The following is a 16,394-nucleotide window of genomic DNA, read 5'->3' as shown; positions in this document are numbered from 1 at the left end:
TTTTCTCTCTTCTTATTACGCCAGTTTATGTTATGTAAGTTTAGGTTACGTTAAGTTAGGTTAGATTACGTTATGTTAGGTTAGGTTACGTTATGTCAGGTTAGGTTAGGTTAGATTAGGTTAAGTTAAGCTGCTCAGTCTACAACGTTTTGATTTACTGAAGCAGCTTGTCTCAGTTCATCTTACTTCATAACACTTTCCCTGATGGCCAATTTTTCCTATCGATACCTATAACTTTTTAGCCACTTCTTTTTGCACTACCGTCTCTTACGTATTTCTGTAGCCAAGACAAAATCATCTTTGTTTTTTTTTTTTTTCTGTGCCCATGCAAACAATTTGGAAGAAAGGACTGTCATAGCAGTAAGAGGGTTAACATGAAGAAGAGCATGAAGAAAAACTTAATACACTGCAGACATCTATTATGCAAATGTAATACAAATAAAGTGCTGAACTAGCGTCTCGCCACATATTAGAAAAAAAAAAAAACGGAGGACGCGTTCACAATACAAATCTCTGTTGTGGTGGGCACCAGAAAGTTGTTATTTCTATCCTAGGAAAATTCTTGTATAAACTTTTAACTTTAAATGCGGTTTTGAACTTGTAAATTGCATTGTAAGATAAATATCACCATCAATATTAACATTTTTATTCTTATTCTCATTCTCATTATCTTTTTTTATGTAACGGGGAACTGGCTAAGGGTTACAAGAAGACAGAATAAAAGGCCCACTGAAGGCGCCAGTCCCCAAACAGTTGAGCCAAAAGGATTATCCAAAATTAGAGAAGAGTCTTGACACATCCCTTTCGAAAGAGTTAAAGTGGAAGGGGGAAATACAGAAACAGGCAGAGAGTTCCAGAGTTTATTGCTACTACTGGCCTGGTGACTGAACCCTGCATGGTGTTATTATGATCCAGCAAGGAAAGGTTTGGAATAGAAACCATGGTCTTAATTTCTCGGTATAAGAGCTTATGTGTGTGTGTGTGTGTGTGTGTGTGTGTGTGTATGTGTGTGTGTGTATGTGTGTGTGTGTGTGTTTAATGGCAGTGTCTACATGGCTAAATGAACCTAAGAATGGTTATTAGTCGACATACTTTCCCACTAACACAATAATCCTATCAACCACAGTTAATTAGAAGCGCTACCACTCAACGATCACTCACAAACAAACACCTCGACTCTGAGAGATAAACACGCAAAGGAACAAAACCCTTCACGCAGCAAGTAATCCCGGAAACCGAGACTTTAGGGTGCATGATGGAAGCTGCCACTTGCAACACCTCAGCAAAATAATCCCTGCATCCCCTCATGCACTTCTGAACGCCCCTCGCAACGCCCCTCGCAGCGTCCCTCACGCCCCACACCCTTATCTTCCCACACCGACTACGCTGCTAACACGCCAGGCATCTACCGCGGCAAAATACGCGGAATAAGCAAGTTTTTACTGCACTGCGGACCGTCAGCTGCCGCGCTCTCACCGACTCCTTTCCAGCGTCCACCACCACGCAGGGGAACGCCGAGTGCCGGTCTATTAGGCGAGATACATGCCTGGTGGTTCTTCGTTTACTCGTCCTTAGCCACCTGGAGGAGAATACGTGGGGAAAAATCGAAAAATCTCACCGGCACAGTAATTGGACTCTTACGACGCAGAGAGCTTCCAGTTTCCAGCGAGTTAAGCGGAGATCATTTTCACTTGATTCCTTCCCCGCCGCTCCCGCTCCCGCTCCCCAGTCCCTCCGTTCCCTGCGTGGCTCCCTCTCCTAAACCTCGCGGAATTATGCTCGGTAAACTTGCATGTTATTGATTTTGGGTACTGAGAAATAAGGTATGGAGGGAATTTGGTGTTGGTGTTTCGTTGGAGAGTAGTGCTGTGTATATTGTGTTGGAGGCACGCTAGAGGAGCCACTATAGTGATCCAGTTAGTGTTGTATACATAGTGGTGATCTCTTGGTGCGTCTCTGAAGACTGATATGTAACAAAAACTAAGGAATGAGGTTAATCGACGAAAGAAAAATGAGGAAAAAAAAACGAAGGGAAAATAATGTGAAAACAACTGAAATGGGTCAAAGTTGAGCAAAAATAAAGTTCTCACACTACGTAGCTACACTAAATCGGCCATTGTCATAAAGAGAAAACAGAGAGTGGAAAATGGGAAATAACGAGAAAACAATTGAAATGGGTCACACTTGTGTAGAAATAAAGTTGTAGGTGATTGATGTGGTGATAGTGGTAATGGTGGTGGTGGTGGTGGTGGTGGTGGTGGTGGTGGTGGTGGCGGCGGTGGTGGTGGTGGCGGCGGCGGCGGGCATAGCTCCCTCTCCCCTCCCCACTCAGTGTTCCGGAGAGCCGTCGGTGCTCACGCATAATGTGGAATCGTTCAGAAACTGGGTCACTTGGCGAATAAATAAATGCACGCAGAAAAGGGAAATGTCATAAAGTTATTGTCCACTCACAAAGAGGAAATTTACTGAAAAGAGGACGAAAATATGAAGGCGCATCCAAAAAAAAAAGAAAGAAAAGAGACAAAATGTAAAAAGAAAAACAAAAAAGTTGCGAAACACGTACCAGCGACACTTTGATGGAAAACGAAAAAAAAAAAAATCTGAAACAAATCAACGTAAATTAAGAAAAAATCGGCACTCATTTTTAAAATTAAAGAAGGAACAAAGAAAAAAAAATTACAACACCGGCTATAACACGAATACAAAAAAAGAACAAAAGATTAATAAGAATAATTAAATGATAGAATAAAAAAGATATTGCACTATTACTATTTCTACTACCGCTCCTTCTACTACTACTGCTGCTATTACTACTACTACTACTACTACTACTACTAGAAAACAAATAAGATGAATTCACACAATGAGTTAATCTACGTTGGTAAACGAGAGAGAGAGAGAGAGAGAGAGAGAGAGAGAGAGAGAGAGAGAGAGAGAGAGAGAGAGAGAGAGAGAGAGAGAGAGAGACTGCCTTAAAGAAGTGAGAAGCTCCTTTCCTCCCCCAAGCAGACGTCCACCACTGCTTGACCTGCCCAGCGCCATTACCGCCAAAAGTCTTAATCAGCCTTGTTAGCGGCCGGTAATGAGGGGTATGAAGCTCCTCCTCCTCCTCCTCCTCCTCCTCCTCCTCCTCCTCCTCCTCCTCCTCCTTCTCCTTCTCCTTTTCCTCCTGAAGGGTCAAGGAAGAGAGATGAGTCCGGAGAGATTTCAGAAAAGTGACACCAGTGAATCGCTATCTGTTTTCTTCCTCTTCCGTGTGTGTGTGTATGTGTGTGTGTGTGTGTGTGTGTTCAAGGTCGCACTGCTAATAATGTTCTCGAATTCGAAGTGAAGGGTCTAGGATAAATGATCTTCGTCTCTCTCTCTCTCTCTCTCTCTCTCTCTCTCTCTCTCTCTCTCTCTCTCTCTCTCTCTCTCTCTCTCTCTCTCTCTCTCTCTCTCTCTCCTCCTCCTCCTCCTCCTCCACCTCCTCCTCCTACTACTACTACTACTACTACTACTAGGAAACAAATATGATGAATTAACACAATATGAGTGAATCTACGTTGGTAAACGAGAGAGAGAGAGAGAGAGAGAGAGAGAGAGAGAGAGAGAGAGAGAGAGAGAGAGAGAGAGAGAGGAGGAGTGAGTCAGTGAGTGTAGTGAGTGAGTGAGTGAGTATGACTAAGTGTGTGTGTGTGAGAGAGAGAGAGAGAGAGAGAGAGAGAGAGAGAGAGAGAGAGAGAGAGAGAGAGAGAGAGAGAGAGAGAGAGAGAGAGAGAGAGAGAGAGAGAGAGAACTTCCGATGAAATCAGCAAGTAACACACACGATGCCATAAATCTTGGTGGCTTAAATATACTGGTGACGAGGTGGCGCGGACTCCTCACCTCACACCACGGACACGATCTATATAACTTGAAAGAAACTTGATTTGATAAATTTGTACAAAATCCGACTTGCGGTAACTACGTGTGCTCTAGCTCGTGCTTGCTACGAAAGACGAATTAGTAAGAAGTACGAATGTCTGCGAGGAGTTCAGTAAAAGCGACCACTGCGCAATCACCTTCATTATAAACTTGGTTAGCGATTTAAACCAAAGTAAGGAAAACGTCCCTGACTACAGAAATGCAAATTTTTGTAAACTCAGATCAGTGCTCAAACAAACTGACTGGAGTCACTTACGTACCACCACAGATGTTAATGTGCAATGGTACTTTTTCACTGATAAATATTTAAAAACTGTGCAAGAATGCGTGCCTATGAAAAATCGCTGTCCCACTCAAAACGTTAAGCCTAAGTGGTGAAATAAACAAATTGCTGAATGCCTGCGCGCGAAGAGATGACCATGACAAATTAAAGTCCAACGATAATAACGAAGCCCGCATAAGATCCATGGAGTTAAGACGTAAAGCAAAGAGATTAATCAAACAGAGCATAAGGGTCACCGAATTACATGTTGCGAACCGGAGTAAGACGAACCCGAATTTTATAGCTTTATCAGGCAGAAGAGAGTGATTACCTCAAGTATTGGGGAAATAACTGACGAAAATGGAGATTACACCAACGACGAGGAGCAAATTAGTAGGATCCTAAACACTTTCTTTGCTTCAGTATTTACAGCAGAAGACTTCAGTGACTTTCCTACGGTGCCACCAGTCCAAATTAATATCCAAAATAATATCAATATAACAAAAAAGAGACGTGTTACAATGTATCGATAAACTTAAAGTAAGCAAGTCACCCGGGCCTGACACGATCTTACCCCGCGTCCTAAAAGAAGCGAAATCTGAATTAGTCACACCTCTAACTGTTCTATAAATCCCTGCAGTCCGGTACGTTAATTTAACTCCGATTTAAAAAAAAAAAGGCAGTAAATCTTTACCATGTAATTAACTGCCAAATAGCTTAACTTCGGTCGTATGCAAAATGCTAGCAACACTTATTAGAGATAAACCTGTTAATCACTTACATGAAAACCACCCTCAACACGGCTTCCGTAACAAACACTCTTGTTTGACGGGCCTCATAGACCTCTTCTATGATATTCTTAAATATTATGAAGAAAGTAAACCTGTAGATATAATATATCTTGATTTTCAAAAGGTCCTCGACAAAGTCCCCTACAAACGTTTACTGATTAAACTAAAATCACATGGTATCCAAGGCGACGTGCTGAGGTGGGTAGGAAACTGGCTGAACAACCGTAAACAAAGGATAGTTATAAATGGAAAAAACATCAAAGTAGACTAACGTAACTAGCGGGGTGCCACAGGGATCAGTCTTTGGACCTGTTCTCTTCCTTGTTTACGTAAACGACATGGATGAGGGTGTTATCGGTATAATATCGAAGTTTGCTTGTGACACAAAAACAGCGAATAACGTAGCTTCAAATGAACAAGTAAAAGAAATGCAGAGCAATTTAGACAAGTTGTCAGAGTAGGGGCAAATCTGGCAAATGTGTTTTAATGCAGATAAGTGTAAAGTGCTGCACACAGGGTGTCAAAAACGAAAAAGCAAAGTATATTTTGAATGGTACCCAACTTAAAAGTATTGACAAAGAAATATATTTAAGAGTAACAATATCGAATAGCCTAAAACCTAGCCGGCAATGTTCAGATGTAATAAAGAAAACAAATAAAATAATTGGCTTAATCGGCAGATCATTTGGATATAAATCTAAGGACACAATCATCACTTTGTATAACTCTTTAGTCCGTCCTCTTTTGGAATATAGCGTTCAAGCATGGTGCCCCTGTTAGCAGAAAGATGTAGATAAATTAGAATGAGTTCAGCGTAGAGTAACAAGAATTATACCAAGCCTAAGAAACAAGTCATACGAAGAGTGTCTTAAAGAGTTAAAGCCATTCCCATAACACAATGAAGACTGAAAGGCGACTTAATTAATACAAGTGTTTAAAATCATCACAAGCATTGATAACATGGACTGCAATACGTAATTCAAGATAAATTATTCAAATTACACGCGAGAAAATGGTTATAGAATTATTGGAAAGTCCGTCAGCTCTCAAGAATCATTTATTTATTTTATTTTTTTTTTTTTTCCCCCATCGTGTCGTCAATCTTTGGAATGGGCTTCCTCGAGACGTGATAGACTGCAATACTGAAGAGAATTTTAAATCCCCTTTTTGATAAATATTTTGTCTCGAATCCGCGGTTAACAATGTTTGTTTGTTAGAGATTAAAAACTCCTTGCGTCCAGGAAATGGGGGCACCTCATTTCATCTACTTTTATTCTTTCTTATAAGAATTCCCTTCAGGTTTTTCACTTCTCTAACCCCGTAAGGTATTTATTTTCCGATATATTTCCTGGACGGTTTATGCCGGAGGGAGTGCAGGGTGAGGAGAAAGTCTTCTGCTTTGCTGTCCTTTTCTCCTACTATCACCTAAGTAGTTTTAGGATAAGTCACCTCGTGAGGACCGCAGTCTGTTGTGGTCTATATTTCCATGTAATTCCATGTAACACTCTCTCTCTCTCTCTCTCTCTCTCTCTCTCTCTCTCTCTCTCTCTCTCTCTCTCTCTCTCTCTCTCTCTCTCTCTCTCTCTCTCTCTCTCGTTATCAAGATCCGGGTAGTTTGTTTATGAAATTGCCTCGGATTTGTGTTTGACAATCAGGGATACGACACTCACTCCTATTCAAAATAATGCTGTCCTCCATCGTACCCATAATCAGCTTACATATCAGACCCGTGTGTGTGTGTGTGTGTGTGTGTGTGTGTGTGTGTGTGTGTGGGGCTTTGACTCACGTTTGACAATTAGTAGTTTATTTACAGTTGTTTTGCGGTGTAGTCTTACTGTAATGTTTGCTGTATTGCTGTGTGGACTCGTATCCGGGTACCCGCATCCACGAAGCGTCCACACTGAAATTATAATCCGCAGCACTATCCGCACCGGCGTTTCAAAACAAAAAAAGATCCGCATCCATATCCGCAACAGCATTTTCCGATAACAAAAGCTCCGCCACCGCTTCCGCCTCAGTTTTAAAGAAACACGGAGGTTGCGGATGTGTGTGTGTGTGTGTGTGTGTGTGTGTGTGTGTGTGTGTGTGGAAAGACGAGTGAGGGAGACTGAAAAAGTGTGAAAGACAATGAAAATGTGAAAGAGAGAGAGAGAGAGAGAGAGAGTCGGTGGCATAGCGGTGACTTAGTGATGCTAATTAATGGCTTGGTTTTCGATCTTGTATTATGTCATCTCTCATTAGCCAGGGATTGTGGCCGTAAATTTGCTGCGTTTCTTGTAGCTTTGGCCTTGAGAACGTACACCACCACCACCATTACTACTACTACTATTAACAAGGAGGGAGGAATTAACTGTCCTATTATAACTACTACTACTACTACTACTACTACTGCCAGAGAGAAGGGATTAAGTCTGCCCCGTGCTCTATCACTTGAAAATCCACTGCGCCCTCCTCGACCCATATTTCATCCATCTCTCCTCGTCTCACAGATCTTTGCAGCATTTCCAGGTAATTTTTTCCGCTCTGGCTTCTCACTATTCTGTCTATTGGATTAGGTTTTTGCCGTTAGTTGGGTTCCTTCCATTACAATCTTACGTATTCGTCCTAAATGGAAGATTGGGATGGGATGGGGTGCTTTATTTATTTCTATTTTTTTTTTTTCTTCCTCTCCTCGTTCCCTTGTGAAAGATTTCTGGTCTTCGGTGAAAGGTAGAAGGCATCATGGACACAGGAAGAGAGAGAGAGAGAGAGAGAGAGAGAGAGAGAGAGAGAGAGAGAGAGAGAGAGAGAGAGAGAGAGAGAGGAGAGAGAGAGAGAGAGAGAGAGAGAGAGAGAGAGAGAGAGAGAGGTAAACAACGATGGAGAAAGGATGGACGAACACGCACACACACACACACACACACACACAACGCAAACGACAAACAAAAATGCGACACGTATTCCATAATTAACCTAATATTTCTCGATAATTTTAAGGTCATGATCTTGTTAGTACAGCTTCTTCCCTCTTCTTTGCTTCCGCACAGAACGCTGCTAATACTCATCATCCACGCTATGTCTTTTTAAGGTTTGTCGCAGCGCTGTAGCTTCTCCCTCTGCCTCGCTAAATCTGCTCTCTCTCGTCCAGCCATCCAGCCAAAAAAATCCCAACAGTTATTTCTGTAATTAAAACTTTTAGATTTTTTAAACTCCGGCCTCGAACACTACAGCTTTTAACTAAAATTTTTTACCGTTATTTGCATGTCCATTCTTGTCCTGACGCAGCAATTTCCCAGCGCCAGCACGTCGTGAAAAGGTGGGGCGTATTAACATGTCTGTCTCTCCTGTGTGACGCATGATGGATGCGCGGAATTGTCAGCCATTTTGAAACAAGTGATGTCTCGCCTTATGATATTTATTATTGACTTCTTATTTCAATGGCACAGCAGTAGTAAATGACATCACGTTTACCTACAAATGTATATAGTTTCCAGTGAAAATAAATAACTGTCTCAAAAATCGACATCCCCGTAATTGATCCCCTGAATCAATTACTCTCCATTGACAGTCTGAACTCTGAAGGAAAGCACGGTATCCAATGATGACCCCACAATTGTGAAGGAACCAGTATGGATCTTTAAACTAATTCGTAGGATTTTTATGAATGTTTTCCTTGTTGATAATCCCATTTGTTTTGGGAGTCGCAAGCGCGCCTCCTAAACCTTTTGTATCTTTATACCACTTTGCCCTTAGGTTCCTGTTTCAAAAATTTAAAATGCAGTGGCTTTGCTGCTTCCTGATAATGAATTCTTTCTCCCTAAGTAGTAATGTAAGTAACATTAAAGTCAATCAATAACCTTACATGACAGATTACCAATAATTTATTCAGCAAAAAAAAAAAAAATAATAATAATAACAATACAGATTTGGACATGAAGAGGTATATAAAACTGATCAGGCAGTCCAATAAAAAAAAAAAATGAAAATTCAGTTTCTAAGAGCCTCTGTGCTTTTTTTTTTTTTTCTTTGCCGTTTTCTGTAAGAATGTAAAACATGATGATAAGAAGTCCAGTCCTATAACTTTAGGACACTGACCCTGAGCTTTGTTAATTGACATTGCAAAGCTTAGCCTAAGTGGTAACTGTAATCTTTAGAACCCAAAGGGCGTGTTTGGTGGAATGATCGAGTCTGTGGAATCAACACATTCTCATCCTTTCCAGTAGCTATAGTCGCTTCTATTACAGGCGGCATCCGGTTCTTTAATATTATTCGTGTACCTCTGCAGAACTTCCAAGCACCGAGGTTCCTGAGAACCATTACTGGAGCACCAATTTACTCATTTTGATAATGTGTGGTGCTGGTGATTTGATTTCTACTTAATAGTGACCTCATAATGGCCTCAAGTAACCTTAGATAGCCTTGGAGGTTAAACTCTAACTACAATTATAACCCAAGGTTGGCATAAGTCACAGATCCCTGTTTACTCGTGCGGATTCCTGTGGACTATATCTAAGTCTGGTGGTTGAGTTTTATCTAATAACGTCTCAAAATGGCTCCCAGTGACCTTGGATGACATCGGAGGTCAATCCCAACCCCATGTTAGCATTCCTCGGGTCAAATTACCCTCTGGACCAAGTTTGGGGTTGGTAGCTTATAAAGTTTAGGTGGTGTATGGATACAGACAGACAGACATACATATATGCAAATATTTTACGTTTTACAGGTATAGAAATTATCATCATTATTACTTTCACTATATTATTATTATTATTATTATTTTTATTATTTTTACTACTACTACTACTACTATTAGTATGTTATTATCATAACTACTACTACTATTACTACTACTTCATACAGGGACTGCTACGTATAAGCCTGGTCGCTTCTTGCAACTTCCTTTATTTCTTATGTTCTTATGTTCTACTACTACTACTACTACTACTACTACTACTACTACTACTACCCCTTCTTTGTACCAAAAGTGTATTCTTTAACTGTATTTTTAACCGTCATTACTCACCATGCTGTCATTTTCAAGCATATCGGTTAGTGTTCTGTACTTACCACGCACCAGAAGGAAAGGAGGAAGGCAGGCAGGAGGGCAAAGGTATCTAGGGATGCTAAGTTCAGAACAAACACGCTAATAGATGTTAGACTTTATTCTACTTTACTCAGCTTACAATTATTACAAAATATTAGTTTGATTTGAGTACCTTCTCTATGACTGACCCACCATGAAAACTGTATTCTGATTCACCTTTATTAGTTCCTGACCCCGATCCCCCGTCCGTTCCCGCCAAAATAGTACATTGCTGCTACGTCAATTTCTACAAGGTCTAGACAGCTCTATAAACTACGTGTGACCTACGGTACATAAGAAGCCGGGAAATATACAAGATAGAGTACTTTGCAAAAATCGAGGAAAAAAAGAGGGGCAACAGCTTCCGCCGTGGCCGTGAAAGCTGTGCGATGGAGTCTTTTCGCCGTGAACAGCTGACACTGGCTGGGCGGCGGGGCGGTGTGCTGCTGGGTGGCTTGTCTGGTGGCTTGTCTGGCTGCACCACCGACACCTGCCCGCACCTCGTGTTGCCTCCTCGCGGTGCAGGCTCAAGGTTGTCCTTCCTTGTCGGTCAACATTAGAGTTATTTTGTCTTGTATCGGTAATCGGTAAGCTCTTTTTGAAACAGCTTTACACTAGCGAACGAAAAATGGAATGACTGCTCTCTCTCTCTCTCTCTCTCTCTCTCTCTCTCTCTCTCTCTCTCTCTCTCTCTCTCTCTCTCTCTGTTGTACACACACAAAACCTCGGACATGCGCGTATGTATGCACGCACGCATGAGTAAAAATAACGCATGTGTACGTACACGCCCGCATCCGTGCACACACACACACACACACACACACACACACTGTAAAGGTGCTGTCAACATGATTAAATATATAACCTAAAAATATATATCTAAACTACGAACTACATTTTGTAATAAAATTCTCTCTCTCTCTCTCTCTCTCTCTCTCTCTCTCTCTCTCTCTCTCTCTCTCTCTCTCTCTCTCTCTCTCTCTTTCGTACACACACTCGTGCACACACAGAGAGAAGGCTATGTACACTTCTCTTCCTGCCTCTGTCAGGAGTCAAGGCACGCCATTCTAGGCCTTCTGCTAACCTGAAACTCGGGCAGCATTTGCTCGGTCGGCTCAACAGGTGACCGGGAGAGATAGTTCACAACACCTACGATCAAAGGGGCGACGCGGCCCTCGCTAGACGTACAAAACACCATCCGGCCGTCCATATAAACTGCGAAAATCGACAAAAGATTCTTGATTTATTCTTTTTAAGGTAACTTTGCACGCCAGTAAGGTTGTCATGACACCTTATCATTTAGAGAACTACTCTGTGTGTGTGTGTGTGTGTGTGTGTGTGTGTGTGTGTGTGTGTGTGTGTGTGTGTGTGTGTGTGTGTGTGTGTGTGTGTGTAGGAGTGAGTGGCGGGTGGGAGAAGTAGTGACGCATGGGAGTGCTCCATGAATGGGTTACATCATCAGCTGTTGTCACTGGTCCTCCTCGCCGCTCAGTCAACGCCGGTAGCTGGTGAAAGTACCCAAGTTCGCATGATGTTTTCTGCATTTTTTTAAATTTTTTGTTTCAAGTTCTGCACACGAGAGACGCGGCATCGAGGCCACGGGGGGTAGAACACTGAAGCCTTGCCCCAGGACACCGTGCAGTTATCAGGAAGCGAATATTTTAAGGGGAGAAATGTAGCATTGAAAGGTAAAATATAAAATGTTCTTAGAGTTCCTTTCTGCAATTCCTCAACGCAAATCAGGGAGATGGAAAATTCCAATAACTCGTCTGCTTTGCTAATGTATCGGGGATTTTATTATACGCTGCAACAAAACGAGTGAACGAACATGGCTGATGAATAGTTAAAGATGTGTGACCGGACTCATAGAATATAGTAAAATTCCAATCAAATAAATGTTAAACTTGCAAATCGGTGAAATATTTGTGTGACCTCCATTCCCCGCGTCTCCCTCAGCGTTACCGTCTCCTCCCCGTCCCATCCCGCGGCCCGCATCTGTCTGCTCCTCACCCCAGTCCCCTTACCTTCCTCAACCCACCCCATACCGGCACGTCACCATCCCTGTCCCCGCCGCACCCCACGCTCCAGTCCCCGGGCCGTTGTAACAGCCTATTAGCCTCCATCACTTGCCTGCAAAAATCATGACGAGGGAAGTCGGCCAATCATGTGAAACGAAATCCAATTTCGTCGTTTTGCTACGATATTCGCCGCGCCTTGAGGCACCGAACTGACTCTCCGACACGCGGCGCGGTGGTGGGAGGCGACAGGTCTCGGCCGCGGGATTAGATACCTTAAGGAAAACCGGAATCGATTTTCATTTCCCAGTGAAAAAAGGACATAGGGTCAGTTATGTTAAGGAAAACTGGCATTGATTTTCATACCATCAAACACAATAAGATAAAAAAATAAAAACGAAAATTTGCCACCCCATCGCTAATTTTGCCCAACACACACACACACACACACACACACACACACACACACACACACACATCCGCCACCTACTACTGCAGCACTCCACTGTGTGTTGCTTTGAGCGTATGTTAAAAACTTGTTCACGTTCTAAGAAAACTGGGAAGTACAATAGGCTTGAAACAACAGGCCATTTGGAAAACGCGTTAGTGAGATTGAGTTTGGGAAAAAAACACAGAATGCAATAATTGTTATCGCTCGTGCGAACTTGGGCTGTGTGTGTGTGTGTGTGTGTGTGTGTGTGTGTGTGTGTGTGTGTGTGTGTGTGTGTGTGTGTGTGTGTGTGTGTGTGTGTGTGTGTGTGCGTGTGTGCGTGTGTGTTCGGGTGGGTCCGGTGAGTGGGGGATGAGGGCGAATAAGGTGACCAGGAATATGGGGCAGTCCCCCCTCGAGACTTCCTCCCCCATGTCCCCGGAGCGTTCTGCTGCCTCATCCAGGCGCCGCTCACGGGAAAACTCTACAAACCTTACTCCTAATTTTAACGTTCCATCTAGAAGGAGATATTTACCGAAAACTTCAAATTCTATAAAATATATAAATATAGATATATGCATATTCACCAGCGTGCCCGGGCAGCCCCTTCAACACGGGGACTTCACAAAAAGACCTCAAGTCGCCGCGCGTGAAGAAGGGACGCGAGCACTGTGTTCCTGTTTCTGTTCACCTGTGGACGAGACGGGTTGTACTCTACCGTGTGGGTGGGCAGGGCGGCGGGGAGCTGCGGGGCGGCAGCGTCGCGGCGGAGACATGAACGAACACACTCACACACACACACACACACACACACACACACACACACACACACGATGTTCCGCCCCGCTCCCTCTGCCGACCCTCTGCTGATAAAAAGGGTATTCACTACTGACACGCTTCTGAGGTATCATAATAATCTCCACGATTCTCATATAAATTTTAAAACTACCAAAACACAGAACCAAAGTACATACAAATCGATACGCATTTAATGATTTATTAATCACTTTTCTCTTCGGTATCTAAAAAGCATTACTTCTCATCCTTACACTACAGTATATACAGATAAATTCTTTTTACATATATGTATAGCTTGCCTGCACTAGACAATGCTCAGGTTACCTCGAGAGTAAATACCTTCCACCAGGGTATAAACGCTCCGGCACAAATCTCCCCTAAGCTCTGGCAAGACGGCACCGCTTCGTCACTCACCTCGCGGCTGTAGCCTCGTTACGGAGAGAAAGAAATGACTGTGTTGTTACATCACTGCGGCGCCGTCTGTGCCTCAAAGTTTTAAAAATGCTCTTGAAAAAGTCCCTTCATACCACATTTATATTGGATAGAAGTCTCTCTCTCTCTCTCTCTCTCTCTCTCTCTCTCTCTCTCTCTCTCTCTCTCTCTCTCTCTCTCTCTCTCTCTCTCTCCAAATGAACCCCACAAAGGATGCATTTAAAGACTGAGGCAAGAGGGCCTACTAGACACTCTCCAGAGACTCACAAAAATATTTCAGCGCTGCGGCGAGGCGAGGGTCTCGGAAAAATCGGTAGAGTTAAGGAGGAAAAGTGAGAAAGGAGAGAGGAAAAAAAAACATTATGAAGTGCGAGAAAGAGGAGCAAGAAGAAGGGACGAGGGCGCCAGGGATCCCCAAACAGAGAGCAGCAAGGACCCTCACCCCTGGCATACCGTCGCCGCCTTCCTCCCGCGCCGTGGCTTTGCACCAGACCTCAACCCTGACCGAAGACAAGGGCGAGGGCGAAGAGGCTAACACGCAGCCCTGGACCGATCCGGCGCAACTCTAATAAGACACAATGTACAGCAGATGTGTTCCTCAGGCTGGGCGCGGCGCTCTCTGCTTCCACTCACTACTTCTTCTCTTCTCTCTAAAAATTCCGTGAAGGTGATGCGGCGCCAAGAACGAATATCACTTGAAGGACCAGAGTAAATATTTGGGTCCCGCTACTTATCTCCCTTATAAATATTTGTCTTTTCTTTAATATGGAGTATGTACAAACTCTGAAATGAGATATTCTCCTTTATGGTCACCTACTTCTGCAGCCAGCGGAAAAAAAAATTTCTCTCTCTCTCTCTCTCTCTCTCTCTCTCTCTCTCTCTCTCTCTCTCTCTCTCTCTCTCTCTCTCTCTCTCTCTCTCTCTCTCTCTCCGGACACAGTTCTATCCCCGCTGTCCTTGGCAATCTCATTTCGTCCTCTTGAGGCGAAACAACCGATTTTTTTTCCTGGTCGCAGTTTTCATCCTGGATCAGCTGAGTGACTCGCTGCCTGCTGCGTGAATAATTAATGAAGAAAACTTAAAACTCAAATCATCAATGACAAGTTTACCTCTCTTTCATTCGTTTTCCATCGCAGTATACATACATACATACATACATACATACATAGTGCTAGTGGTAAATTTCCTGAGTTCACAGTCTTTCATGTTTATCTTCTATACGTATCACCGCTCCATCACCCGTTTTCTTCACAGTGGACGCGGGAGAAAACGGCAGCTCATTGAGGAAAACGTACATGCGGTACTTTTGGTTTATCGTGTATAGACAACAGCAACAAACCCGTCACGTGACCTTGCCGGGCAGAGTACACAGCCAGCCAAGCCGTCAGCCTCTTCCGGGAATTCAATCTCGGTTCTGGTTAAACTTCACAAGTCTGGGAGGCAAAATTCAATCAAAACCTTCACCCACCCGACATAAAAGTCTTGCCTTCCTCTCCTCCTCCTCCACCTCCTCTACTCCTTTCTGCCTCTTTTCTCCATCCCTTTCCAGACGGAGCCAGGCGGGGAGGGAGGATGGCACGGGAACAGTATTTTCAATTTTTTTCTCTCCCTCTTTCCTTCTTTTTTTTATATACATTTTTTTTATTCACCACACATATATTCTCCCCGTTGATTAGTGTTGGCTTTTCACAGAGTTTCGTCGCACTTCGCAATGTTTCGTTCTTTCTGGAATTGCCATGGCGGTAAATAATAATGGTTTCAGGTAATATTTCTTTTCCTTATGTTGGCGGAAGGTTGGGTTTCTGTGCGTATTCTTGTTTTCTTTGGCACAAGAATGTTGCCCTCCTGAGCTCCTTCACTCCGCCGACACAAAAGACTCTCCATTTCCTCCTTTTCTTTCCTTTCCTTCCATTTCCAGCGTCTCTTGGCCATTGTCTTGTAGCCTGCAGCGCCCGCCACACTCTCTTCCTCCCTGTGTCGTCTTCCCCAACGTCTTCGTCTCGTCTCCGTCTCGCTATCACGGTCCAGCGAGAGTGAATCGGCCTGCCCTTCAGTCCCTCAGCCTCGCCTCTGCTGCAGTACTCCCGTAGGAAGCTAGCTGGTGTCCGCCATGGTAGACCAAAAAAAACCTCCCTCACAACCGTCCTCCATGTCTTGAGAGAAGGCGAGTACTGAAGCAAATGTTTCTCCATAAAAAAAAAGGGCATCTTTGACGTCCATCACGATAATCGCACATAGTCTGAGATCAAAACAAGGACGCCGATCTGACACTGCACTCTAACTTTTCACAAGAACGCCGTGATTTTTCATCTGCTTCAAAAACACTTTCAGTCCAAACTTCTGAAGGGTCTCGGGCAAAGTTTCCATCACGCACTGAGACCATCCCTGTATGGACGAGGAGACGCTCCGGCACATGTGGCACCGCCCTCACGCGCCCAAGAGAAGAGATAGGAAAAGAGAAATGAAAATATATATACAGAGAGAGAGAGAGAGAGAGAGAGAGAGAGAGAGAGAGAGAGAGAGAGAGAGAGAGAGAGAGAGAGAGAGAGAGAGAGAGAGAGAGAGAGGTATGTACGCGGCATACAAACACTTCCATATTAAATTCTTTTCTGAGTACTTTTTTCCGCTTGGACACACACACACACACACACACACACACACACACACACACACACACACACACGAAACCTACATACAA

At 43.4% G+C, this 16,394-nt stretch overlaps 1 protein-coding gene across 5 annotated transcripts in view; it reads right to left on the bottom strand.

Annotated features, from left to right (window-relative positions):
- The window catches only part of LOC135100854 (uncharacterized), a 260,614-nt gene that overhangs the window by 46,741 nt on the left and 197,479 nt on the right, over window positions 1-16,394 (bottom strand). For 3 of the 5 annotated variants that reach the window (XM_064004348.1, XM_064004349.1, XM_064004347.1), the window contains one exon: window positions 10,086-10,563. The exons of 1 other annotated variant lie outside the window; for it this stretch is intronic. In XM_064004348.1, coding sequence (XP_063860418.1) covers window positions 10,278-10,563 — 286 coding nt within the window. In that variant the 3' untranslated portion in view covers window positions 10,086-10,277. Of the gene's footprint in view, window positions 1-10,085 lie in introns of those variants that run through there. One more of the 5 variants, XM_064004350.1, reaches the window with a different exon arrangement.

This window comes from Scylla paramamosain, chromosome 5 (assembly GCF_035594125.1).
Source record: "Scylla paramamosain isolate STU-SP2022 chromosome 5, ASM3559412v1, whole genome shotgun sequence".
NCBI classification, from domain to species: domain Eukaryota; kingdom Metazoa; phylum Arthropoda; class Malacostraca; order Decapoda; family Portunidae; genus Scylla; species Scylla paramamosain.
Note: the sequence above shows the minus strand (reverse complement) of the source record. Positions and strands in the feature narration are given on the sequence as shown.